Here is a 27,371-nt window from a genome sequence, read left to right as displayed (position 1 = left end):
ATTAGCTATTCATAAAAATTGATCTGGTCTTGTGGCGCTAGGGTATAACGTTCTAATGTTGTATGAAAATCAAGCCTTGAGTGTGCAATGCCTTGTCGCAGCGCGGTGGTAGCGCTGCGACGTGTCATTGCGTCTTTAAACCTCGCAGCACCATGACGCTCAATGTAGATCTGAAATAGTTGGGAAAACACATCGTGGTGGTGCCTAGCGGTGCAACTGCACCATGCATCCCATGAGTATTTTTTGTAATTTAGCTCTCTCTTTTCCAGTTGATACATTTGAGCTCTATTTTGGCCCCACTAGTCCAAATCTACTTCTCAGGTGCTCGATACCTATAAAATTATTGAATAAACACATAAAACTAAGTAATGACAATCTTGAATTCAGCGATGCCAGATAGCAATTTTTGGTGCTATAAATATGTTTCTCATATGACCTAAAAGTTACGAAGATTGTCTTTTCTAACTCTACTTTATGCTATAATTTAATTGCATTGTTTACTTGTACAGAATTTAAGTCAATATCACCTATATATGTACTATAATAATTAACGTTGTAATAAACATATCAAGTAAAAGGTGTAATTTGTATGTTCATTTATGAGAAAAACTAAAGTTTTGAGCTAACCATAGATCTGACAACAAAAGTATCAACTATAACCTATGATTTAACAATAATGCCACTGAAAATGACAAAAAGAAAAAGCACATAGATAATAAAATACAATAAAAACTTAAAACATAATAACTCAAAGATTTGCTTATGTTCGTAAGATGAATGAACTCATATAATTTAAGAGATAAATGAAGAGGAAGTATGGAAATTTTCCTACTATGGTAGGACTATAAATTTTCCGTGCAATGGAAGAGAGAAAGTGATTTTTTATTTTACTTCACTAATACTGTGATTTTGGAAACTTGTTATTGAAATATAATTGTTTTGAAACTTACTATTGATATATTGTTGTTTTAATTATCCTTGTCCCTTGAAGAGATGAGAATATTAAAATTTATTTTTAAAAAATAAATCTGGCACCTTCCTCAACAAATATTAATCTAGTATTTGTCTAACAAATATTAAAATTTCATTCACACTCAAGCCCAAATATTTCATTTTGAAGAGATTAAAAAGATTAATCTATTTATAAATCATATTCTTTTTGTGGTCACCAAAGACGAATTAGGGTGTATTTGATTTAATTTTTTAAAAACTTATTTTAGGTAAAATTGGAATGTTGGGTAACTACTCAAAATAGTTTTTTTTAACAAGTTTATGAATAAGTTGGTTTAGGATACACACTTAAAATCAACTTTTAGATAAATTATTTTTGAGTATTTAATGGTTAATTTCTCTCTAATTTATATAATTTTTAAAACTACCAAAACACTCTCAAAAGTCATCTACTTCACTTCCACTATATTGTCATGACTACCACCACACTCTGCCAGCCACCTCTAGCCACCATCGATGGCCAACTTTGGCGACCACCACTATTGGCCAACCCCCGGCCACCATCATTGAGGACCAGCTTTACCCACCGCTACCACCGGCCAACTCCGACAACATCATCTGACGACCACCTCTGATTAACTCTGATAGGCAGCATTGACAGCTACCCACTACAAGAAAATTGAGCTATTTCGACAATCTTTTATCAGAGTCTCTGAAAAAACATTCGAAAAAGATATACATTTATCGAAGGTATTGGAAAAACCTCTGAAAAATATATACTTTTTATTGAAGGTTAATAAAAATATTTGAAAAAGATGTATATTTATAGATGTTTTGAAAAAACCTTTGAAAAATATTAGTTTTTATCGAATGGTTCTAAAAAATCTTTGAAAAATGTTATATTAATTGGAGGGATTTAAAAACCTTTGAAAAATATTTACTATTTATTGAAAACCGTTTAAAAAAGATATTATATTTATCAAAGGACATTAATAAAATCTTTGAAAATTATCTACCATTATCGAAAGTAATTGAAAACATTTGAAAATCATTACTCTTTATTGAAGGTTATTGAAAACCTTTGAAAACAAATATTATATTTATCAAAGGAGTTTGAAAACTCTTTTAAAGTTATCTACTTTTTATTGAAGGTTATTGAAAGCCTTTAAAAAATATATTATATTTATCAAAGGAGTTTAAAAACCTTTGAAAATTATTTACTTTTTATCGAATATTATTGAAAACATTTTAAAAATATGTTATATTTATCAAAGGAGTTTAAACAACATTTGAAAAATATTTTCTTTATCGAAGGTCATTGAAAACATTTGAAAATTATTCATAGGTTATTGAAAATATTTCAAAAAGATATTATATTTATCAAAAGAGTTTAAAAAATCTTTAAAAATTATATACTTTTTTTTTATCAAAGTTGATTGATTTTTTTTGAAAAATATATTATATTTATCAAAGAATATTACGTTTGAATTATTTTTTACCAAAAGAATTTTAAAAATCTTTGAAAATTACTCCACTATTTATGATTTTTTAAAAGATATTATATTTAAAAAAATATATAAAACCTTTAAAAAAAATATATTATCCTTTACAAAGAGTTTTAAAAACAAGGTTTAATATATATCTTATCAATGACCCCCAAAATCTATAAAAAAATATATATCTTTTATCAAATATTTTGAGAATTATGTATATATATATATATATATATATTACACATATACGTATTCTTTCAGGCTAAGGGATCTATATTTTCAATTGATGAAAAAAATAAAAAAAAATCTATATTTTCAAAATTACCATTGTATATAGATTATTATTAGTTTCTAATAATATTTCAAAATGATTAAAAATAAGTTCTTTTGATTTTTATTTCTTCGTCTTTTCTGTTAGGGCTTCAAAGTCTTCATCGCACGTCCATCTTTCAAACCCTTCCAAATCCTTGCCGTTCCATCCGTCGTCCGTTTCCGTGAAGGTCGATCTGGTCGCCGACGTTATTCTCTCATTCACGTGTAGGTCAACTTGGTCGCTGGCGTTATTCTCTCGTTCGCGTGTAGGTCGATCCGATCGCTGGCGTTATTTTCTTGTTTGCGTGTAGGTCGATCCGGTGTTGCTCCGTTCGTCGTGGGTTTCTTGTTCGCTGCGATTTATTGCTCCGTTTGTCGTGGGTTTTTCATTCGCTGATCGTCTGATCGCGTGAAGGTCGATCCGGTCGTCGACGTTATTCTCTCATAGATAGACTGATATTTTGTTAATATTATTTTTAGCAGTTTTCTCATTTAAAATAATTTTCTTATATAAAAAAAAATATTTTTTAAAATTAATAATATATTTGGATTGGTTTCGATTATATTAAGTGATGTTATGAACCAATCAAACTCATAATTTTACTTTGTTTTTAAATCAACCTAACCAAATAATTGATAACCCAATTTGAATTTTGGTAGAATTTTTTCTGAGTCTTCGGATTTTTTAAAACCCCGGTATCATCTGTGATGAAATTCATGTTTGTGAACCGTATCGATTTAAGGGCGACTCCCGAAACCTCAGCCGAATTGACGACCCATCTTCCCCTTTTCGGTTGAACAGATCCCGGACGCGAAGGCAAGCGAACGCCGGAGAAGTGGTCCGATCGAAGATTGCTACCGAATCCAATTTCGAATATCTCAGAAATCGCCGCAAGGACGCTGGAGAAAATGCGACCGTCTAGTTGGAAGTAGAGTGCGCCAATCAAAGGTCGCGGCTTGAGTTTCGGGAAAGGTAGTGGCTAGGGTTTTTATTAGAGAGAACTAGGGGTTTTGCTGCTCTGATACTTTATTATTTTGTGTTTTTCAGTTTTGACAACAACTATTGTGGAATTTATTGATTGATTGAATGAATATGAAATTTCTATTTGGACTTGAACTTTCATATGAACTCTCAATTCCTGACCGAGCGATTAAGGCTAAACCATTCCCGTTTCTATGAAGAACATTTATCTGTTCAATTTCATGGTTCATTTTGATGCATTTTCGGAGTAACTTACATTATTTATTTTGTTGAACAGGTTGGACAATGCTTTCTGGAGTGAAGTTTATTCATCGTGATAAAATTAGTGATGTAAGTAAGACCCATTAAGTTAGTATGTTAATCCTAAAGTTTGCTTAGGTTTAATTATGAGCTTCGTTTCGTTCATGTATCTATGTAATATGATTACTCGGTTTGGGTATCACACTTATTGTTGTATTGTTTAAATTCTTCTAAACAGGGTAATGAAAAACAAAAGAATAAGGGGAAGTCAACTCGTTGCAGTAGTTCAGATGAGGAGTATCGAGATACAAAAAAGAAGAAATTTGGGAGGAAGAAATTGGAATCATCAAAGGTCTATTCAACATCTTCAACAGATAGTGAGATGATTGAAGACTCTCGCAGAGAGAAAAAGAAACATCGTTCAAGAAGAGCAAGTAAGAGGAATAAGAATAACAATTCATCTTATGAGAATGATGGTAGGGTAAAAATGAAATCAAGGAGTGACATGAACACTTTGGCTAGGGAGTATTCTTCATCTACTGATAGCGATGATAGCTCTAGTGATAGCTTTGAAAAAGGGCGAAAACATAGGAGAAAAGGTGACAGCAAACGGGCTAAGAAAAGAAAGAGTCAAAACCTTAGAGAAGATATGTTCGGTATGTACCATATTCTCTTTTATCGTTATGTTTCATATTTTAGAACATTATGTGGTCTCATAATTTCTTCTAATTCTTAGATGGCAGCAGAGACACTTCTTCTAAAGATGACAAAGAAATTGTTAGAAGAGAAATGGGGTTGGAATGGATGCTTAAACCCCAAGAAAAGATGCAGAGAAGCTTAGATGAGTGTATTGATAACCAACAAGAAGAAGAAGAAGCTCCAGAGGAAGTATGCTCCTCTTTTGCCTAGTGCCTTAGCATTAAACTATGATGATTTTTATTTTTATTTTTATTTATTTTAAAAGGAAGAGTTTAAAGACTAGCTTTAGATGAGTTATTATAGGTTGATTTATTTTGTCTTCAAGATTGTTGGTCACGAGTCTAGTAATATAATTATATCTCTTATTTAAATTAGACATATGAGCTATATTTTTGAACTAGGACATAGTTATACAACCTATAAAACAATAGATCCTATTCAAGAAGTAAGGTCGTTCATATATGAGCTATATTTACATTGAAGATTCTAGATATTGCCATATCCTATTGTCTCCACATATAATCTGTTCTTGGCAGAGTGGTTGGTGGGCAGGGAGAATTGAGTTGTGCCCCCGCGTCTAAAGTTTGAATCTTATTGTCTCCACATCATTGCTTCAATTTTATGTCCTCCCACCTTTAGAAGTTGGGAAAAATAGAAATGAAAATGCAATTAATAACCTTGACCGATCTTGAACAAAAACGGGTATCTTTAATGTGTGAGGTGCTAAAGCAACGGGGCTTTAGGGCTTAAGTATGAAGTAAGGAAAAACTAATGAGGGCCTCCATTGTGAGTATACAATATAAAAATGCAAATAGGTTTATGAACGATTTGTATCTGCGAGAAAAGGAAAGAAAAAACTACATATATGTATATATATTGGAAAGTTATCGTATTATGAATGGTAAGACAATGAGGAATTTAGAAAATTAGAAATTTAGTGGGACATTGTTTAGAGATTAACTTTGTTTGCTATCTTATGGAATATTTGGCTTGAAAGGAATTGGATTTTTTAGAGGGTTGAAATTACTTGGGGGGTTGGGCTTGGCTAAGTTTCATGCTCTCAGTTGAGAAGCATACTCTCGAAAATGCTCTACCTCTCTCCTCTCCCTTCCTTTCTTAATTTCTCCATTTATAGCCTTCATCCAATTTACCTTCCTTTCATTTAAGCTCTTCAGTTAGGAATTTAATACTGCTCAGTTTGAATATGAAGCCAAATTGCTAGCGTGGGGGAGAATTTTTTCTTGATTATAATCCTCTAGGTACAGTCTTTTTGAGATTGAAGAAAAATATGGTTTTTGCCTTTTCTTCCTCATTGTTCCTCATAAGCAACTTCTTTAGTTTGAAGAAACTCTAGTCTAAACCTTATGCAATATCCATTGAAAGCACAATTTTCTAGTCATGATAAGGGATTGTTTGGGAATTGCTGATTTGAAAGGAAGATGAATTGTTTTGGATGGATCCTAGAGAATGTATTGTTATAAAGCCGTCTGGTAATAAATCAATAGTTATGGTTCTAGTTTTAGTTGGTAACAATAAATGAGGTTGGTTGGTTTTCTGGGAAATGATTCATGATGCATTGTTCAATTGTTCGATTGGACATAATTATCAAGATCAAGTATTTTATGCTAAAGTGGTCTATTGTAAGAATCCTTCCGTCCCCACTATCATGGATTCTCTACTTTTCTCTATGCTTCAAGTTCACTCATCTTGGTGTTATTGGGTTAAAAAAGAAAAGAAGTTGTGGAAGTTGATTGGAACTCGATGATGGTCCTTACAAGGATGAACGATCATGGTGTCAAACCAAATCTGAATCTTTTATCAAAATGAATCTCTTTCTCCATTGAGGGGAAGGAAGTCTTTATTTATAGGAAAACAAAGTATAGGTTTTGTTTACATAACAGAATTACTAACAAAACTAACAAAATTTAAAACAACAATCAAGTCATAACAAACAACTATTAAACTAACTAACTATCCTTCAAAGATAAAGCTTCTAATTACACCCTATTCCACCCCCTTAAAATCAGACTCGTCCTCTAGGTTGACAATTAGGACGCCGTCTGGAGTAAAATAAGGTTTGAGATCACCAACATTGAATATTGGATTAATATGTAGGTCATAAGGCAACTCAATATGGTAACTTGGTTTGGTCATCGGTCTGAATGAGTAGTAGGGCTTAAATGCAGTCTTCCATTCATCCCTCGGCCTTATTCGAATCTGGTGGTATTCACTCTTCATGTCCACTTCTGAGAATATTAAGGCTCCTCGAAGTTGGTCAAGAAAATCGCTTATTCAAGATATTGGAAAGCGATATTTCATTGTGATTCGATTGATAGGTCTACTATTCACACACATCCTCCAACTACCATCATTTTTTGGTGTAAGTAGGGTTGGCACTGCTTGCAGGTTCAAGCTTGGTTGAATATGCCCTTTTTTGAGTAACTCTTAAATGTGTTGATGAATGATTTCATACTCCTTAGGACTCATCCTATAATGAGGTAGATTTGGTAATGTAGCTTTCGGAATTAGATCAGCATGATGTTGGATGTCTCGGAATGGATGTAGTCCCTCGGGTTCCTCTTTCTAAGTTGAGGGAATTCCTCAAACAATTTTTGCACTTCCAAAGGAACTTCATTTTCTTGAGTTTCTTTGGACTTTTCAACAACATCAAGTTTAGAGATATCAGTTTCCCTTTCCTTCATCAAAATCTGGCCACTGATAGTAGTAAACAAGTGGCTGCTGTCTTTTATCTTTGAATTTACCTTCTTCCTCGTTCCTTTTGTTCAATGGGAGTAACACCACTTTCTTGCCCATCCAATGGAATTCATAAATATTCTCTCTCCTCTTGTGCAAGGTTCGAGTGTCATATTACCATGGTTTTCTAGCAATATGTGACATACATTCATTTCTAACACATCACATACTATTTGGTCTTTTATAATTATTGCCAATTGACAAAGGAATGATGCAAATTTTACTTGTGTCTTGCCACTTTTCTTCACTTAACCAATCTTGTAAGGGCTTGGATGAACTTGTACCTTGAGGTTCAAGGCTGTCACTAGCTTCTTGGAGATGAAGTTCTCACTACTTCCACTCTCAATAATCACGTTGCACACCTTCCCATTGATTGTACATCTTGTCTCGAAAAGACAATGTCAGTGAGGGTTGGAGTTTCCTTTAGGAGCAATTAACACCATTTGGAGAACACAAGATACCCTTTCACCATCATCGGGTTCAATGAACTCAGCTTCTTCTTAAACTTCGTCACTATTTACCGTTAGGATTTCTTCTTCATCTTCCATGTAAGTTACCCTCTTCTTTTGAGAGCACTCATTGGACAAATGGCCAACTTGGCCACATCGAAAGCATTTGCCTAATGAAGTCCAGTTATAAGGGTTTTGGAACTTCTTTTTGCTTGCTGCTTCAGTGTTTTTCTTTGGCCAAGGGTGCTGATGCTACTTGTGGAAGCTTTCTTGGAGTGAATTTCATTGACTTCTTTTACCGTTTCAGCAAAAGAAATCACATCAGCTAATAAATGGAATTGTTGAAGCTTTACTTTCTCTTTGATGTCCATTCTCAACCCTCCAATGAATCATGCAATTAGGTGTTGCTCGTTCTTGGCCAAATTAGTTCTTGCTCCTTAGTGATGAAACTCTTCTACAAAATCTGCTACTGTCCGTGGGCCTTGTCTACAATTTTGATATTAATTATATAATGTTTGTTCGTAATTTGGAGGAAGGAACCTTTCTTTCATCAGTCTCTTCATTTTTTCCTACGTTTGGATAGGTCTCTTGCCTTATCTTTGCCGATTGACTTCCAATTGATCCCACCAAGCTGAAGCTCCCCCTTTTAACGTGAATGCTACTAGTCGTACCTTCTTGTGATCCGGTGTGCCCATGTAATCGAAAAAATTCTTGGTGTTCTTGATCCAATCAAGAAACATTTCGATGTTACGCTTACCATTATAAAATGATAAGTCAATCTTCATTTTGTAATCATGCGGATCATCTCTAGCTTCATACCTTCCTTCTCTTCTTCTTCTTGGAACATAAAACTCTTCTCCTTGGTCACTCTCACTTGAAGAATCCCGGAATTCTTGCTGCCTTTCTTGCCTATTCAAACGTCTTCTTGGATTTTCTTGGAGCTGCCTATTCAATCTTGGAGGCTCTTCTTGATCAATTTCTTGCTGAAATTGAATATTTCTTGGCTGTCCAGCACCATGTCTACCCCTTCTCCCCCATGCTTGATTGAATGCCGGGGTATCTTCCTCATATTGGATTGGTGTCGTCAAAGCATCCAACTTTCTCACGATCGTGGCTACCATATCTTGATTCAATGATATGTAAATTCCCTCTAAGGAATCTTCAATGGACAGCAAACGTACCGTTGTCGTTCTTGGAGAGAGGGTGGGGGTTTCTTCCACCTCTTGGTCTTGTGCTTGAATGCCTCATTCTCTCAGATGAGCAGCCCTTTTCTCCGCCGTTGAGAGAAGGGGAACCTTTATTTATGGGAAAATAGAGTATAGGTTCTGTTTACATAACAAAATTACAAACAGAACTAACAAATTTAAATCAACAATCAATTCATAACAAACAACTATTAAACTAACTAATTATCCTTTATAAAGCTTTAGAATCACGCTGGAATTAGACAATTTGTGATATAATCGGAATAGCTTTAGAATCACTCACTCACTCACTCACCCTCCCTCCTTCTATGGTGTAATTACACCAGATCATGATATAATTGGAATAGCTTTAGAATCACGCTGGAATTAGACAATTTGTGATATAATCGGAATAGCTTTAGAATCACTCACTCACTCACTCACCCTCCCTCCTTCTATGGTGTAATTACACCAGATCATGATATAATTGGAATAGCTTTAGAATCACGCTGGAATTAGAAAAATCTTTTGATGTCCCATGTTTTGTCATTTGTTAATTGATGACAAAGCTTTTGTAAGGTACCGAGATAAAAATATATTAGTATGGTATTAGGAAAGGGTTTAGCGGTAATTTAATAGGAAGTTAGTTTTCATAGAAAAGGAAAAAAATAGGAAGTTAGTTACTGAATTTTGTTATAAATAGGAGGGTGAGTGAAGGTAGGCAATTTGTGAGTGATCTAGGGCTTGAGTTAGTACACTCAAGAGGAGGTTCCAAGTATCTTGAACTTAGTTTATCTTGTATTTCTTCATAGTTATATCTCGATATATTCAAATCTTATTCTAGTTAGGAAGTATCTTAACAGCTTTGCTCTGCATGGAAGATGTGTAAATTCTCAGGGACATTGGTAAGTGGATGAAACTTGATTGTTTCCATGTGAAAATTGAAAAGTACAGTATTCCTAAGTTTACATTGGGCTATGGAGGTTGGATTGAACTTCTGGACTTACCACAATCTTTGGATGCAGGGATGTTTTGAAGCAAATGGATGTCATTTCAGTGGTCTTATTCATATCACATTTCTTAAATGGATTAGATTGTAGTCTTGCCAAAATTGAATTTACAAGGAATACTTATGGTTTTATGAGCCACCATGGAACTAAAGGACAAGGTTTTGGAGGTTTTGCTCGTTCGTACTAAAGTTTGTGATGATTAATCTCTTTAACATCGTCATTTCCAAGTTTATTCAATCAATGCAATAGTTTGTTATCCTCCAACCCCCCCCCCCCCCCAAAAAAAAAAAAAAAAAGGAAAAAAAAACCATCATATCCGAGTTCATCTCATCTCCATTTCAACAATATGGATAACTCATTCGACTTTTGTAGTTTAAAGATATCTTGTAAGATGATCAGTCATAATCCGCTCTTTATATCCCACTGATGTAGCTCCCCTGTGAGCTTTCAATACTCAAAATCACTTTGCTTTTAATGATGCAAATTTGAATGATCCTCTCCTGTGTAATTCGATTTTGCTACTACCTTTTTTGGTTCCAAATGATGCATTAAATGCAAATCAAAATGACGTTTCTTTTCCCCATTTTAGTATCACCTCGTTTGAAGAAGTCTTCAAGTTTAGAGATACCTTTTCGTGTAGACTTTTACTCGTTTCCTCGAAGTTTTAATACTCTAAGTAATGTGCCTTCTTCTTGATATTATGGTTGTCGATATTGTTATTTGCCCGTTGAGAATGGGTTGTGTTCCAAGGTAGTGCAGTTTATATCATTTTTTTGATGCTTTTGATGTTCAATCTTTGAGTGTAAAAGAGATTGAAACAAATTTAATTAGGCACATCCTCGTCTTTACTCTTGGAAAGGTCTCAAATGCCACCTCATTCTTGGTGGGAGAAAGGTGCACAAATTTGGTGGGATTTTCTACAAAGAAAGAAAGCTATGAACATTTAATTAATCCACCTCATTCGTTGTCATCCAAGATAAGATTAAGAAACAAAAAAGTAATATGCACAGAAAGACCGAAAAAATATAGCTTAAAAGGGGAGGGGAAGAGAGATCTCCTCTCTTAGAAGAACAAACCAAACAACTATACTACAGCTTTCAAATTCATTTGGACCATGGACAAGCTGTAATTGCAAAATAATTTCCTATTTTCAATGCACCATCAAGAAGCGATGAATTGGGTGCTGCTACAAAAATTGTAAAAAAAATGACATTCTCTAAAATACGACGATTTCTTTCCCGCCACATGTTCCAAACAAGCACTGATTGCCATTGCCCATAAAACCTTTCCTCTGTTTCAAAGGTTCCACCCCTCAAGGACCTCAACCGAGCAATCATCGATTCTACTTGGCAAGCAAAAGTTGAATTCTTTAATCAACCATTCTAAGCCGAAATGGCAAAGGATAATGAATGAATAAGTAATCAATGGATTCTTCATCCTAGTAACATAAATAACAAAACGAGGGGGAAATAGACTAATTCACACATTTTCTTTGGCTCATGAATATTCTTAAGGACCAAAGGAAGACCTTGACCTTCGTAGGAGTAGGTCTTCGTGGTGTGGCGGAGAGATATTCAGATTTGGAAGCCTAATCCTCTCAAAGGCTTCTCTTGTAAATCTTTTTTAGACATTTGTTGAATCCCTCTCCTGCTTATGAGTCAGTCTTCGTGGTGTGGAGGATTAAGATACCAAACAAAATCAAGCTCTTTACTTGGCAAGTCTTGCTTGGCCGTGTGAACATGTTGGATAGGCTTGCTAAGAAGATGACCTTGTTAATAGGTCCTTTCTGCTGTACGCTCAGTCAGAAGGCGGAGGACACCTGGATCTTCTGCTCTGGGCCTGTCAATTTGTGGGTCCTTATGGATTTGCTTTCTGTAGGAGTTTGATGTGCAAATAGCTGGTCAACGGGATATTAGAGCGACAATTGGGAAGTTCCTCTTCCATCCACCTTTCAGAGAAAGGCTGTTCGTTGTGGTTTGCTGGGGTGTGTGTTGTGTTATGGGACGTTTGGGGGGAGAGGAACAATAGGGTTTTTAGAGGGTTGGATAAGGACCCTAGTGAGGTTTCATATGTTGCTTTGGACTTCGGTTTCAAAGCCCTTTTTATTATTATTATTATTATTATAACTATTCTAAAGGAAGCATCATGCTTAGTTCGAAACCCTTTCTTTAGGGGACTGCTTTTGTGGGCTTGTTTTTTTGTATGCCCCTGTATTCTCATTTTTTCTCAATGAAAGTAAATTTCTTCAATTAAAAAAAAAAAAAACTCTAATGATAGTTCTTGTTTTGATTCCTTTAATATAAGTTTGTTTTCCTCACTAATACATTTACATTTGATTCCCCATTAATAAGTTGGACATTTGAATCACGGAGAGATACAACTAATTGCTTACATAATTCCCTATCCTTTTGAACTATCAATTCTTTCAATCACTTGAATAAAGAGTTTTGATATCTTCTGGATTACTCAGATAGAGATTCAGAAGTTAGATTGAGTAGTGAAGACTCAGATTACCCATTTAATCCTAGATGTTATTTTGGTGGATGAAGCGAAGGCGATTTAAATATATATATATATATATATATATATATTTTCGAGCAAGATCTTTCTGTCAACAAACCTGATCAATCAGAAGTTGTTGATTTTGAGCCATTTTCATTCTTATTAAAGAAAAGGTGGGCTTGAAGTTCGGGCTATATCTCCAGAGTCTTTGATTCTGAAGAATTCCAATTGATGATTTTATTCGAGGTTCACCAGTTTTGGCAAATAATTATGTTTAAAGCTTGGTCCATTAATTTTCTAAGCTTACTGAAGGATGATGAGATGCAGGATTTTCAGAACTTATTGGCAGTTTTAGAGGGTCAAAAAATAGTTGATTGTCAAGACAAAAGAGTTTGGAGTTTGGAAGCTACTCGTCAGTTTTCAGTTAAATCTCTATCCAAGCATCTGGCTACCTCCTCTCCCAGAATGCAACCTTGTATAAAGCCTTGTGGAAATCAAGTTGTCCCAGAAGGGTTAATATTTCAATCTGGGTGATGTTATATGGAGTTCTTAATTGTTCTAAATGCCTGCAAATAAAGCTTTCTGGTCACTCATTATTACCTTCAATTTGCCCTCTGTGCATGGAAAATGCAGAGGACTGCCAGCACCTTTTCTTTGATTGTAGTTTTAACAAGAGTTTTTTGGAGGAAGTTATTCTTACATTTTAATTTGCAGTGGATTTGGTGCAACTCTTTCAAGGATAATGTTATGTAGTTTTGGTGGGGCCTCGATTAAAAGCTGTTTCTCATCTTCTTTGGGTTAATGGAGTCAAAGCGGTTCTATCAGACATTTGGTTTGAGAGGAATCAAAGAATTTTTCAGAACAAGGCCCTTCCTTGGATGGAGCGTTTTGAGATTGCGCGAATCAAAGCTTCCTCTTAGTGTCCTCTATCAAAATTATTTGTGGACTACTTGATTCAAGATATTAGCTTAAATTAGAATGCATGTATTGATTTAATGACGTTTTGGACTAGTTTTGTTCATTATGCCATCTTGTATTTCCTTTTATTAGTAGTTTTTTCTACCGGAGTGTGATGGGGGCGCTATGGGTGTGTCAACCTAGTTGAGATATTCGGGTGCGTCTGCTGATCCTATCGTCTTCTAGTCTTCTGGCTTTCTTGATTATTATGTTTTATTGTAATTTGAGCATTAGTCTCTTTTCATTTCTTCAATAAAAAGTGTTGTTTCCATTGGGGGTAGTTGTAGGGCTCAAGTCAAATCATGTTTTTACGTGTAAAGTTGGTGGGTGACCGCAGTATCTGGAAGCAAGGATGTTTTTTATGATCCTTTGTCATTTATTCTCTACAATTACGTGTAAAGTTGGCGGGTGACCGCAGTATCTGGAAGCAAGGATCTTTTTTATGATCCTTTGTCATTTATTCTCTACAATTGTAGGCTTTTCTCTTTTGCTACTTTTTTATTTTTCTAGTTAGATTTATTCTCTATATAGGCTTGTGTTGGACCTTTTCTTTTTGGTTATGCTGTTTTATCTTTATTTCATTTTTTTTTCAACGAAAGATTAGTTCCTTAAACAAGGGGATGTTAAGGATACATATTATTATTATTTTTTTTTTGAGAAGTGTGCATGTGTGTACTTGATTTGTTCACACATTTAGAAAAGAAGCCTTTTATCTGTTGAACTAGTTTAGTCTCTGATTATTTTTAGAGTTGTCTCCTTCCTCTTGCTTTTGGTATTCCTGTATATTCATCATAATAAGATGGTTAGATTTCTTTTTTCCTGAATTTGAGATCTGTTTCCTTTTGTTCTTCTTTGTATTCTCAATTCTGAATTTTTTAAAACTACATGGTTGTTAGCTGATGGTGTAAAAGTTACTTTTTTTGTTCAGATAAATAAGGTCAATCCCAAGGAATTGAATCCTTATTTTAAAGAAAATGGAACTGGTTATCCAGAGGAGAGTGACAAGATCAAATCAGATAGAGACAAACTTCCACCACCTCGGGTTGTAGGGGATGGGGGGGCTAGTTGGAGACTTAAAGCATTGAAGCGTGCCGAGGAGCAAGCAGCTCGAGATGGACGAAGGCTTGAAGAGGCATGATCGTTATTATTAATATTTTTGTCTGTACAGTTTTTTTATCCAAAAATTTCTTTGGTTTTCTATAAATTGAAATTTTATAGGTTGTTGAAGAACGTTGGGGTTCTCTTGGCCAACTTGCTGTCTCAGTAGCAGCTAGTAAAGTGGCACCTTCACGTTCTCATTTGCATGCTATAAGAAATAGAAAGAGAGGGCTAACCAGTGAAGATCAACTTTCAACCAGTCAAAATGAAAGTGATTCTGGAAAGGTACATGGAAGTCATTGATTGAGTTAATTTGATTAGATATGTGACTTTATGTGACTTCATCTTTTTGTTTGAAACTTATCTTTATTCTTCATAATGCTTGCTAATCTGGTTCTATTTTAGAGCTCTGGCAGGGACTACTTGAAGAACATCTCTTCCAGACATCCTGAAATGAGGGAGCCTAAAGTTCGAGATTCTTTATCTTGGGGAAAGCCAAAACATCAACATGTCTCTTCAAGGGATGCTGGCTTCATTTCTGCAGCAGTGTCCAGTTTAAATAAGTTCTCTGATGATGGAAGTTTTGCATCTGAATTTCTCAGACAACAAAGTGAAAATACTAAAGGTGATTCAATTAAGACAAAGGTGCAATCAGAATTGGTTGTCTCAACATCTGAGAAGCCCAATGAAGATTGTGTTTCGGCCAAGGATGCAATGAGTGCAAATCAGTTGGCTGCAAAGGCATTTCAACTTCAAATGAAAGGAAAACACGAAGAAGCCCAAAAGCTTTTGGTAGGACAAGTTTTTGGTCTCTACAAACTCCATTTTCTTATTTTATTCTATGTCCGTCCTCCTTTCATGGAGTATTGTTATTGCATGCAATAGTTAGGCATTTAGACATAAGCATTGATTAACACCGTAGAGGAAATCTTTTTGGTGTGTTCAGCTTGGTATGACTTGGGCTTGGAAATCCATATGAAAATGTCATACTTTCACGTATGTTTCACTCCTTGTCAATGTGAAGTGAGTTCTACAGTTAACACTTAACATAAAAAGAAAAGGAAGAGATAGATGATAAGTTCAGCCCTCAACCATAGGCATATAGAAGGCCCACAAATTTGATACGGGTGAGAAAGTCCATATGGGTACATGAGATGCTAAACAATTTTCATATACACGTACTAATTTAGTATGATACATAGAACCCTTACCCATTTCCACCCTTTAATTCTATGTATTTTTCTTTCTTTCTTTTTTTTTTTTTTTTTTTCATTTTATAAAAACAACTTTCATCGAGAAAAAAAAATGAAAGACTACAAGCACGGGCGTACAAAACCCTTTAATTCTATGTTCTATGATGTCCCTGTACAAGTCATCATATCTTGACTTTGTTGGCTTATTTTTTTACCCTTGTATATTTATGATTTGCTTGCTAAATAAGATAACTTGAAATAATCTCCCTTGGCATGGGATATGTGGGTAAAAATCAAAGTTGAAGTTCGTTGTCTACTGTTTTTCATGGTGTAAAACAAAATACCCTTTCTCTCATATTAGCTTATCTTTTTGCGCTCTTTTTTGTAATCACCTTTAGGTGTTTGGGGTTCCCCTAATTTCATTCATCAATGAAATGTTTCTATTACCAAAAAAAAAAAAATAATAATAATAATAATAAATTGTGGGGTTTTAACTTTCAGCTTAGCCTTATTCTTTTGGATTGGCCCGCTTTCTGTAATTGGGCACAAGGGTTGTTTCTTTGTATCCTTATATATCCTTTATTCTTTCCCAGTAATTTGGTTTCTTATCCCAAAAAAAATAAAAGTTGAATGTGCTAATATGGCTGCCTTTGCTTCTGTGAGGCATAAGCTTCCTGTCTAAAATTTTAACTTTTGACGATTTACATTTTTCCAGCAAGAAGTACAAAATATGAAGGCAACCAATAGTGTTGAAGTGAATCCCGTCAAGCCGCAAATTGAACGAATCGCAGCTAGGTATTGACTTCTTGAATTGTCTTCCATATAAATCCTTTCCAAAATACATCATGTAAAGTTCTTAGAAATTGGTGACTAATCCTTAGAAAATAAATTGTCTATGAAATTCACTGATATTTGGTAGGTTTGGTAGTCCATTTGGTGGTTTATGGAAGGATTTATATTATTATTTTATTTATTTATTATTATTTTTTTGTTATTTTCTTTGGATTCAATTTTGAAGTAACAGTAAGGTGGTCAGTACAGCTATCTTTTCTTTCTAAGAAATTTTATTAGTCTTTTTAATACGCACTTCTCTTTGATTAGGAAACATTTTCCAGATATATCTAGGAGGAACAAGGAGGATGATACAGATCTTTATCTAGCTAAAAATATAATGCAGAACAAGCAGTACAGCATGTCTGGTCGGGCAGATGATGAATATGATTATGAACATGCAAGGAAAACGACTCAAAGAAAAAGGGGAAGTAATGATGATAGGCCATCTACAAAGGATATTCGTCCAAGGCATATGGCAACTCAGGAAGAACGCTGCATCTTTTGCTTTGAAAATCCTAACAGGCCAAAACATTTGACTGTATCAATAGCAAATTACACTTATTTGATGCTACCTCAGTGGCAGCCTGTGGTTACTGGCCATTGCTGCATTTTACCTATTCCAGTAAGTTTAAACTTTAAAGTCTAGTTCTCTTTGTATTCCGTGTTTTTTTTTAGTTTTTCTACCATGATTGATTGGAATGAAATCATTACTTCTTTTCATACATATTTGGGAACTTCAGTATTTTGGATCTCTAAACAAAAAATTATAATAAATGAAAATGTTTTTTGCACTTTGAAACCCCCTTTTGTTGAGTGCGCTAAGACCATGGAGAACAACGGTCCAAATTTTCATGAGAGCAACAAGCAATGCACGAATATTGTCCAAAGTTTGTAGAATGTTCTTAGGACTTGCAATGAGCTTTTCTTTTACCTTGTTCTCACATGCTTCTTCAGTGGGAATTTCATTATGAGTTGTTTGTTTTCCAGCATGAATCAGCCACGAGAGGTGTGGATAAAACTGTGTGGGAGGAAATCCGCAACTTCAAGAAGTGTCTGATAATGATGTTTGCAAAGCAAGAGAAAGATGTGGTTTTCCTTGAAACAGTTGTGGGCTTGGCAAAACAACGACGCCATTGCTTGATTGAGTGCATTCCTTTGCCTCAAGGAATAGCAAAGGAGGCTCCTCTATATTTTAAAAAGGTGAGAAATTCTTTTTCGTTTTCTTGTTCCCCCAAATCAAAATCCTTCCAATTTATTATTACTGTTCCTTTTTTTTCCCTTGTAGACATAAACAGTCAATGTTCAGAAGTGTTGCATCATATTGGGTTAAAATATAACATTGCTTCATATCTTGTCCTGTGCACACCAATAGTTGTTACACCATATTGGATTAAAATGCAAGTGTAACAGTGCTTGATAACTAGTGTGCATAAGATGGACGAAAGTGGAACTTGGTTACTCTTCTTGCTTCTACTTAATTCTCTACTTCTACTTTTGTAATTATAGCCTAACCCAAATTTAAACCAGTTGGGCTCCTTTTTTATAAGTTATTGTTTTGTGGGGATGACTCATCTCTCCATTTTTTGTATCTCTCTTTCTTTGATAATGAAAGTTATGTTTCTTATAAAAAAGAAGAAAAAAGAGGGGGGGAAAAAAGGAGAAAAAGATGCACAAAATTGCTCCATTTTCCTCAATGGCAGACCAAGGGGTAAGATTAGAGCTACTAGGAGGCTTAGGCAAGGTAATTGTCCCTCCCCTTTCCCGTTTCTAATCCTTTCAGGGGCCTTTCATGTAGTTCATTGTATTTTATTCTTACCCTAGCCTCTGTGATGGTCATAGAAAGCTAAGGAGAAGATTTGCTGGTCGGTTTTGACAGCTTTCTTTGAGTAGCCCCAGTTGGGTTGTTGGTTTGTGGTTGTCATCGGTTGGTGAAAGGTGAGGAGAGAGGGAAAGAGAGGGGAGAGGGTAGATAGAAAGCATGGGTTTTGGCTTAAACAGAATTTGGAAAACCTGGAGCCTTGTTTTTCTTTATTTTTATCCCTATTCTATTGAGTGCTGGTTCAACTGTTTAAAGCTTCCAATCGCTTTTGTTGCTTGCTGAAGAATTATAATAATTGTGTCATTGTGTGGAATAGTTTTAGTGGGCACCCCTTAATCAGAAAATTAATTACATGTATGTTTGCAGTAAAATAGTTTCCGTGTGGGAAAAATAGTTGGAAAGAAACATTGGGATACTATTATTAAGTACTCTAATAGATTTTTTTTTTCTTTTCTTTTCTCTTTTTTCTTTTTGAAAGGAGCATTTGAGTTATTCATTGTGTACAATTCCATGTTACTTCACTAAAAGCTTTGACGATTGGAGTTTTGTTTTGTTCTGTACTGTTTTGTTTTGTGTTTCTTTTGTTTAGAACTCATTTGGTGTGGAGGGATAACTTGTCTTCCTCCTTTTGTACTCCATCTCAATAATGGTTTTGTTTCTTATCATGTTATGTTATGTCTCTCCATTGGCGTTGCTTAAAATATATAGTTGTCATCTCATATTGTATTGGATTTTTGTATTAATTCAGCGAACAATTATCCTAGGTGATTTCATCTGTATAGGCTTCCAATAATAATCTCAATAAATTCATTTCAGGCTATTGACGAAGTAGAGGAAGAGTGGAGCCAGCACAATGCGAAAAAACTTATAGATACAAGTGAAAAGGGATTACGTGGATCAATCCCTGAGAATTTTCCATACTTCCACGTAGAATTTGGGTTGAACAAGGGGTTTGTGCATGTGATAGATGACGAAAATAATTTCAAGACCAGCTTTGGCCTCAATGTTATTAGAGGCATGTTGCAGTTAGCTGAGGAAGATATGCACCGACGCCGTAGATACGAGTCTGTTGAGGTGCAAAAGCATGCAGTGGCTAACTTCTTACAAGATTGGGAGCCTTTTGACTGGACTAAACAATTATGAATAATCTGTACAATTATGTTTTTTTGTTGCTATCATAAGTGTCAATTATAAGGTTCTTAAATGGGTTTCAAGAATGGTATGTGCTCGTTTGGTTATTTTTTTGTTGGGTATCTAACCTGCAAATACACAAGAAAAGGCACCAAAATAGAGGAATTTCAAACTGTTGTATTGTTAGTTCCTCCAACACTGTTATATAGTGAAATATGTAGCAAGATCTCAACCAAATCAAGAGTTCAAAGAAAAGGAAAAACAAGGATAACCTAACGCTCGATTCAAGAGTGGTATGTGTTGCAATTAGGATGTTGATAGATCTTTATGCTTTGGTTGATCCAAACTTCTCGACTCATTCTTTAATGTTACATTTGGTGAATCAAATACTATGGCCGAATAACGAACTATTATGAATTGAGTTGAAGTCTTTGTGAAAGAATTCCTATAAGGAGTTTCTTAACTCATAATTCTTGTTGACTAAATCTTGTTACGAGATTTCTTAGTTCATGAGTTGTAGAAAGGGATGTATACTACCCATAAATAGAAGTTAAAATAAGTGTTGGATTCAAAGTAGGTGTTAAAGATTAAATACAATCTTATCTTTTTAGGCATATAGAATGTCGCTTTGTTTTTGTTGCTCGGCGCCGACGATTAGAATTTCTCAGTTTTATCTCTTATCCAAACTGGGAGTTACCTCTCCCTCTCAAAGCCAAACCACAAAGATGATCATGGCCCCCTCTCTTTAAACCCCTACAGAAACATACCCTTCCTACCATAAGCATGGATTATCTCATAACATTATATCTTGCCCTCAAGGTGGAAATAAGGAATTGTTAGACAAATGTACTTGTGGCCTCCCAAGTGGCGTCACACGTGGGATGCTCATGCCTTTGTAGCTAATTCCTCTTGATTGGAGTTTAAATTCCACATCACATATTTAGAGATTCAAGCTTCCATTCAATATCCTTGATGAGAACGAGTAGTTGAGACTACATAACATTCACATTGCCCAACATTTTCTTCTATTGGTGGACATGGAACATATTATGGATGGAAGATGAGTGGGTAACTCTAGATGATACACTGAGGGAAATATTGAAAGATAACTCTAAATCAATAAATCTAAATCAATAAACTTAAAGTCATTGATTTATTTCCCGTATCAAATTCAAAAGAATTAAACTTTAAAAGTGGAAGCATATCTATATCTATTATAAGGCCCAAAATACTGGACAAATGATCTTCCAAGTCCATATATATCACATTTTCTTTTTATATTTAGTTTCTTTAATTTCCCCTTTTTTTATAAGAAGAAGAAGGAATTTTTCCTGACGGGGATGAGAGGAAAAACTAACATAATATCTATCTGATATTAGGGACCATAAATTCTTCATAATAGATCAAAATAAGCTACTAACTGGTTTCTCATGATTCAATTCTAATTCATCCCTTCATCAAATTAGAACTGGGAGAGTATTCATACAAATATGTTTTTGCCCATGGTTCATTAATAGAAAACTATTCTTTAAAAATCGTATGATTATCTAATCTTTCTTATATTAATTGTGATTGTAAAACAATAAAACCACATTTAATAGACATGTGGGGCCCTTAATAGAGAAATTTCCAACAATCTCCTACTTGGTGACATATATCAATTAAATATGTTTGACCTTATGAGCTTAAAAATTGCTAATCTACAAGGGAGTTATCTTAAACAATCTGGTCCATATTAGTAAGGATTAAAGAGGTTTTTGTTGCAATTAAAAGTAACTAAACCCATAAATAGTCACAATTCCAGTAGAACTAAATGACATACATCAAACAATGGATGTATAATAAAACTAGTGATAACATGCCTACTTCTTAGGGGTGAGCATAAAGGCACTGGAAACCGATCCCATCGATTGAAACTGACCGAGTTGAGGTTGATTGTTCGATCGATTTTCGATTTTCATATAAAATTTTTGAAAAATTGACCGAGCGACCGATATATATAAATATTATTTTTTAAACTTTTTTTTTTAAAAAAAACAATAAAATAATGGGTTAACCTAACAACACTTCATCAATTCATCTTTTATTTTCATTCACTTTGGCTTTGCTTGTAAAGAAAAAAAAAAGACAATCGACCGACCGAACTGATGCACACCCCTAGTATTTCCAACTGGTCCTTCCTTACTTGAGTGAGATCAAAATCTTCAACATAATGGGACGTGGTAAAAGGAACTTAATTTATGATCATAATAATTATCCAAAATTACATAATAACTATGTCTAAATCAAAATGAAGTCGTACAAACCCACATTAAAACATGAAATCCTCGTGCAAAACAATCCTCATATGAGTAGTACTATACTTGTTTAAGACCTTGGGTGGTAATCCCTTTGTTAGCGGATTTGCAAGCATTGACTTTATATCATTGTGCTCTATAGATATGTGTGAAGAGATTTGAATTCCCATAGCAGAAGCGTACAAACGCCGGTATCTTAGAAATTTGTTTGATTGAATTTAAGAAATAGAGGAGACGGAAACTTTACGATAAACATACAGATTTTAAGCATGCTTCTACACAAAATATAGAGGGGAAAAAGTACAAAGTGTACATTTCCTTGAAGATCCAATCTTCTCGCTTCTTTTCCAGTGAGATCATGATTAGTGAAATTCCTCTTTGCCACGAACAAATCTCTTGAACACAGCAATACAAAATTTCTTGGACACTAATGCAAGAAGTCTTTCTTGTTATTCTCAAGGAGAGATCCAATGGCAGAGTGGTGGACTTGTCTATGGATTAATTTTGGTATTAGAGAAGTAACCGTTCATAGAGAGAAAAGCAGAGAGAAGAAGATGAAGGTTGAGAGAACTTTTCTCTCTTGCCAAATTGTAAAACACGTACAATTCCTCTTCCAAAAAACAATAATAATAATAATAATAATAATAATAATAATAATAATAATAATAATAATAATAATAATAATAATAATAAGCTATTGAGAGAATGTGAGTGAGAGAGTTTTTAATAACTCCCTCCACCATTTTATTTAATAATAACTCTTAAGGAGTTTTCAAAAACCAATTTAATATAATTAAAACCCAACTATATGTTATATCCCATATTACTATAACATATAACCTATAGTTTATTATATCACATATAATAGAACATATAGTTTATATTCTCTCATATAGTCTATGGTATTAATATGAATCATATTCATATTAATTTTAATCTATAGTTTCTATATGAATCATATTGTTATAATTAATATTTGAATCATATTCAAATATTTATCTCTCATTAAAACTTTATATTATAATGTATCACATACATTATACTTTATATTATATCAATATACATTATATTAAGTATCTCATACAATTAATTCTTTTTAGTTAATTTGAACAATTTAAATTAAACCAAAATTAATTTGATTCTCATTAATCCTTATTAAGCTAAAAAGGGGATCTTATGGAAGACATTGAAGCTTCAATGATACGAGATTAATTAATTAAACTCTTTAACTAAATTAATCAACCTTCATTAACTGTCGGTTACTCCACTAAAGACCGACAGCTACACACTTCGCATTGTAGATATATTTCTATGTCCGTTGGATATAACCAATCAACAGTGCATTGACCCTATAGGGATAAAAGCCCTAATGCAGCGGAATTATTAAGACCTAACTTGAAATCGATTGAGAAGTTGAAATACCAATACAGTGGCAAAAATTACATAATAGAAAAGGGGAGATCTTGAATCTCAATATACTGTAAAATTAGGTTAAACATACTTAATATAATTAATATAATCAATTAAATTAAATAATATTTAAATTAACATCTCTTACATAACCTATATTTTTAATTAAATTTATTTAATTAAATTAAATCAAATTAAATAATTAATTACTTTATTTTATAATTAAATAATTACCAAATTAAATATCACATATTTAATTTAACCTACATATGAATCATATTCAATTGTATTTCTCTCATAATCTATAGTTTTAATGTGTATCTAATACACATTAATTTTGACCTATAGTTTGAATATGAATCCAATTCATATTAAATTAATATTTGAACTCCTTCAAATATTTAATTCTATCATAAATTAATTTTGAATCATATCCAAAATTAAATTTATATTATAAAGTTTAATTAAAATATAAACATTATATTATAATATATCATTATACATTATATTATTTTCCTAAGTGAATTTGAACATTTCAAACTCTATTTAAAATATAATTACCTCAATTCCCTTTACGAGCTAGGAAGGGGACCTCATAGTCCTATAGATTTGAAACTTCAACGATATGAGATTAATTGACTAAACTCATTAACCATATTAATCAATATTCGTTAATTGTGGGTACACTCCACTAAAGAGTTACACCTGCATTCTTCTCACTGCAGATATATTTTTGTGTCCACTGATATAGACCAATAACAACAAGTTAGTTCTTTAGGAGTGTTTGTAACACCAGTTGGATCAAATTACCATTTTATCCTTGGGTTACCTCAGTATTCTTAAGTATTAGTGCTCCTCTAATGAACAACCGATTTATGGTCCAACCATTAAACAAAAACCTCTCTCGAGCCAATGAGAAGGTAGGGCCCTTTGTTCAAGTTCCGAAGACATCACTTAAGGGAACACTCATCTACGTATCGGGAAGGAGTGAAATCCATGTTATATTATTATGTTCCTAGCTCCCGCTCGGTCTTGTTCCAAAAATGGTAGGTATTGAGTCAGTGAATTGGCCACTCACACTCAACAAATCAAAGGACAATCTCTCGTGAACAGGAGTCCATAATACACCCAGGATTAAGACTAAGTTGCCTAGGTCATCCTATTGAAATAGAGGCCTAACTAGTCAACGAAGTTACAACTAATGGTTATTATTTCATGGTCCGATCTTATGCAAACTCATTGCATAAGATACCCCCACTCTCATGTCACCTACACAAACACGTTGGACCATTACATTTGTATCAAATACAAAGTGGGCCGTATGCATAGTGTCATCAAGATAAGATACCCAGCCTTATCCATGTACTATAAGCTCTTTGGGTTGTATCTTGAACATTGATTTCTGTATGTTTGCATAAATTTCAAGACTCATAAGATAACCTATGATGTTATTTTATTAGATTTAGGGTTATTAAGATAAAATGAATATAATAAAATCAATAACACTTATTGAAATAACATCGATAACTCTGTTTTAATGACTATCAGTTATTTACATTTTCTATCTACGAGTTTGAGGGCATAAAACCCAACTAACTCCTGCTTGAACTAAAACTCTAGTTAGTGGAATGTACATAATATCAATAACCCAAAACGACAAAAATGGTAAAAAAAATACAATAAACTAGGGCATCCATATACCCGTTACACATCTCCCACTTGTCCTAGATTATGCAATGTATATGTCTCGCAGACTTAGACTCTCTGGATTGTTGGGGTTGATGTCCTAAATCTCGTAAGGTCCTATAGTTTGTAAACATTGTATGAACAAACTCATTTTGTATTTAATAAAATATATGATATTTTATTCATTGTCTATAAAATATGTGATATTTTAGTTACATTAACGACAAACCAATAAACTAACATCCAAGATTATCTTTGTAACTTAAACATGTATGTGGAGACATACGAGTGGATCATGTTTAAGTGATAACCTAAACGGTTTGTAGTAGATAGATAAGGCTGGATACCTTATCCTGGTGACACTACGAGTATGGCCCACTTTGTAGGTGTTACAATTGTTGTAAAGTGCTATAAATGATCTGATCCTTATCATTCGTGTATTAGATATGCGAGTGAGGATATTCTATATAAAGAAGCTTGTATAAGACCAGATTATGAAATATTTAGTCTCATTATATAACACGATTCATAATATAGACTTATATTTCACTAGGATGACCATAGGTAACATGATCTGAATCCTGAGTGAGTTATGAACTCCTGCCTATGAGGGCAGTCCTTTGATTTGTATGGGTGAGAGTGGCCAGATCGTCGACTCAACAAGCCTACCATTTTGGGAATTCGTTTGATTTGGGAATTGGGAACACAACTATGCAAGATAGCATTCACTCCATCCTCGAGGTAGGGGTAAATAGAAAAATTGCTCCCTTAAGGGTTGATTCCGGGTCTTGAACAATGTGGTGCCACATCCTCTCCTGACCCGAGAGAGGTTTAGTCATAGTATGATCTATTGTTCATTAGAGGGATCAGTGGTACTTAAGGAGTTAGATGTAACTACAGGGGCAAAACGGTAATTTGGCCCAACTACACTTACGAGCAATTTATGAAGGATCATTGTACTGTTGATTGGTTATATCCAATGGACACAGAAATATATCTGTAGTGTGAAGAGGACAACTGTCGGTCTTTAGTAGAGTGTCCGACAGTTAACGGATGGTGAATAATGTGATTAAAGAGTTTAATTAATTATTCATGTACAATTGAAGCTTCAATCTATAGGTCCATGAGGTTCCCTTAGTAGCTCAATAGGATTTAGTTGAGACTCAGTTTTTGGATTAATTTGAATTGTTCAAATTAATAGAGGGATTTAATTATATATGGTATAATTAAATTGTTTCAATTATATATGATATAACTGTCATAATGTATTTGATACATTATAGACTAATGAGAGGAAATAAATATTTGAATGAGATTCAAATATATTTTCTATGAATGGGATTCATAGTTGTTAAATTTAATATAAATGAGATTTATATTAAATGCATATAATAGAGAAAAGAAACTATAGTTATATTTTATGTGATATAATATCAAAACTATAGGTTATATGCTATATTTGATATATAAATATAATATATAATATATATATAGTATTAATATATATAATATGATAAGTTAGTTATCATATTTATTTATATTATATTATTATCATTTGAATAATATGGAAGGGAGTTACAATTCCTTTCCTCATCTTTTCTCTCCACCCACATTAGTGGGGTGGTTATGTTTTTATGGCAAGTAGAATAAAAGAAAAACAGTTTTTCTTCTTCTTGAACGAATGTTGTTGTTAAACAATTGAGAAAGACAAAAGGGTTTTGTACTTTGTCTTGAGTTGTAAGAGTTCTCGATCTTCTTCTTCCTCCACATTAAAAGTTTCCCTCTAAACCAAAATAGTCAGAGCCCACTACTCCTGGGTCACCACTCTGAGAATACCAAGGTAACATTATGGTAGTGTCCAGGTTTTTGGTTCGAGGTTATCTTGAAGAAGGTCTTTAAGAAGTTCGTGATTTTGTTCGAGGGAGAAACACGAAGAAAGATTCTTCAAAGGTGAGGTTTCTTGAAACCCATTTTTGTTTATAGCATGTTGTAATTTAATTGTAAATGCATATCTAGTTGTATGTTTACTGTAAACTTTGTATTCAATAATTAATGGAATTTGGTCGATCTGCTTCCGGTCAAGGTTCTCCTCATACGAGTTCCTTCAATTGGTATCAAAGTTAGGTTGTAGGTTTTTTATTCCAAATTTCTTTCTTGTATTGAATTGTTTTACAGTAATGGTAGGTTTTATAATCTACATTCTGTTTATGTGATAAATGTTTGTGGATGGTTTTGTTGATGGATGTTTCGAGATAAAACTTTCTGTTTAAGGCTTTCTTTATTTTACAATTTTGGTTTGTAAGGGCCCCTGCATTTTTTAGCATTAATATTACAACCGAGTCTGTAATTTGTTAGTTTGAGTCGCTTGTG

The 27,371-nt window shown here is 33.8% G+C and overlaps 1 protein-coding gene across 2 annotated transcripts; it reads left to right on the top strand.

The window, feature by feature from the left end:
- Positions 1–3,431: 3,431 nt before the first annotated feature.
- On the top strand, positions 3,432–19,930 carry LOC120079767 (CWF19-like protein 2). Of its 2 annotated transcripts, XM_039034141.1 has the most exons (11): positions 3,432–3,729; positions 4,016–4,068; positions 4,217–4,634; positions 4,715–4,866; positions 14,462–14,665; positions 14,752–14,916; positions 15,037–15,423; positions 16,540–16,619; positions 16,926–17,280; positions 17,646–17,858; positions 19,294–19,930. In XM_039034141.1, exons 2-11 carry the CDS (start codon positions 4,024–4,026, stop codon positions 19,618–19,620), a joined length of 2,346 nt encoding a protein of 781 aa, XP_038890069.1. In that variant the 5' UTR covers positions 3,432–3,729; positions 4,016–4,023; the 3' UTR covers positions 19,621–19,930. The 2 variants fall into 2 exon arrangements, with proteins under 2 accessions (XP_038890069.1, XP_038890070.1); XM_039034142.1 differs by lacking the exons at positions 3,432–3,729; positions 4,016–4,068 and having other exon boundaries at positions 4,273–4,412; positions 4,501–4,634.
- Positions 19,931–27,371: the final 7,441 nt, after the last annotated feature.

This window comes from Benincasa hispida, chromosome 6 (assembly GCF_009727055.1).
Source record: "Benincasa hispida cultivar B227 chromosome 6, ASM972705v1, whole genome shotgun sequence".
Taxonomy (NCBI): domain Eukaryota; kingdom Viridiplantae; phylum Streptophyta; class Magnoliopsida; order Cucurbitales; family Cucurbitaceae; genus Benincasa; species Benincasa hispida.
The sequence above is the reverse complement of the archived record's forward strand: the minus strand, read 5'-3'. Positions and strand labels throughout refer to the sequence as shown.

Excerpts from the sequence above, each read along its gene's own strand:
- LOC120079767 (XM_039034141.1), top strand. The coding sequence starts at position 4,024 with ATGCTTTCTGGAGTGAAGTTTATTCATCGTGATAAAATTAGTGAT. Across the intron at positions 4,867-14,461 it reads AAGAAGAAGCTCCAGAGGAA|ATAAATAAGGTCAATCCCAA; the intron begins GTATGCTCCTCT and ends TTTTTTGTTCAG. Across the intron at positions 17,281-17,645 it reads GCTGCATTTTACCTATTCCA|CATGAATCAGCCACGAGAGG; the intron begins GTAAGTTTAAAC and ends TTTGTTTTCCAG.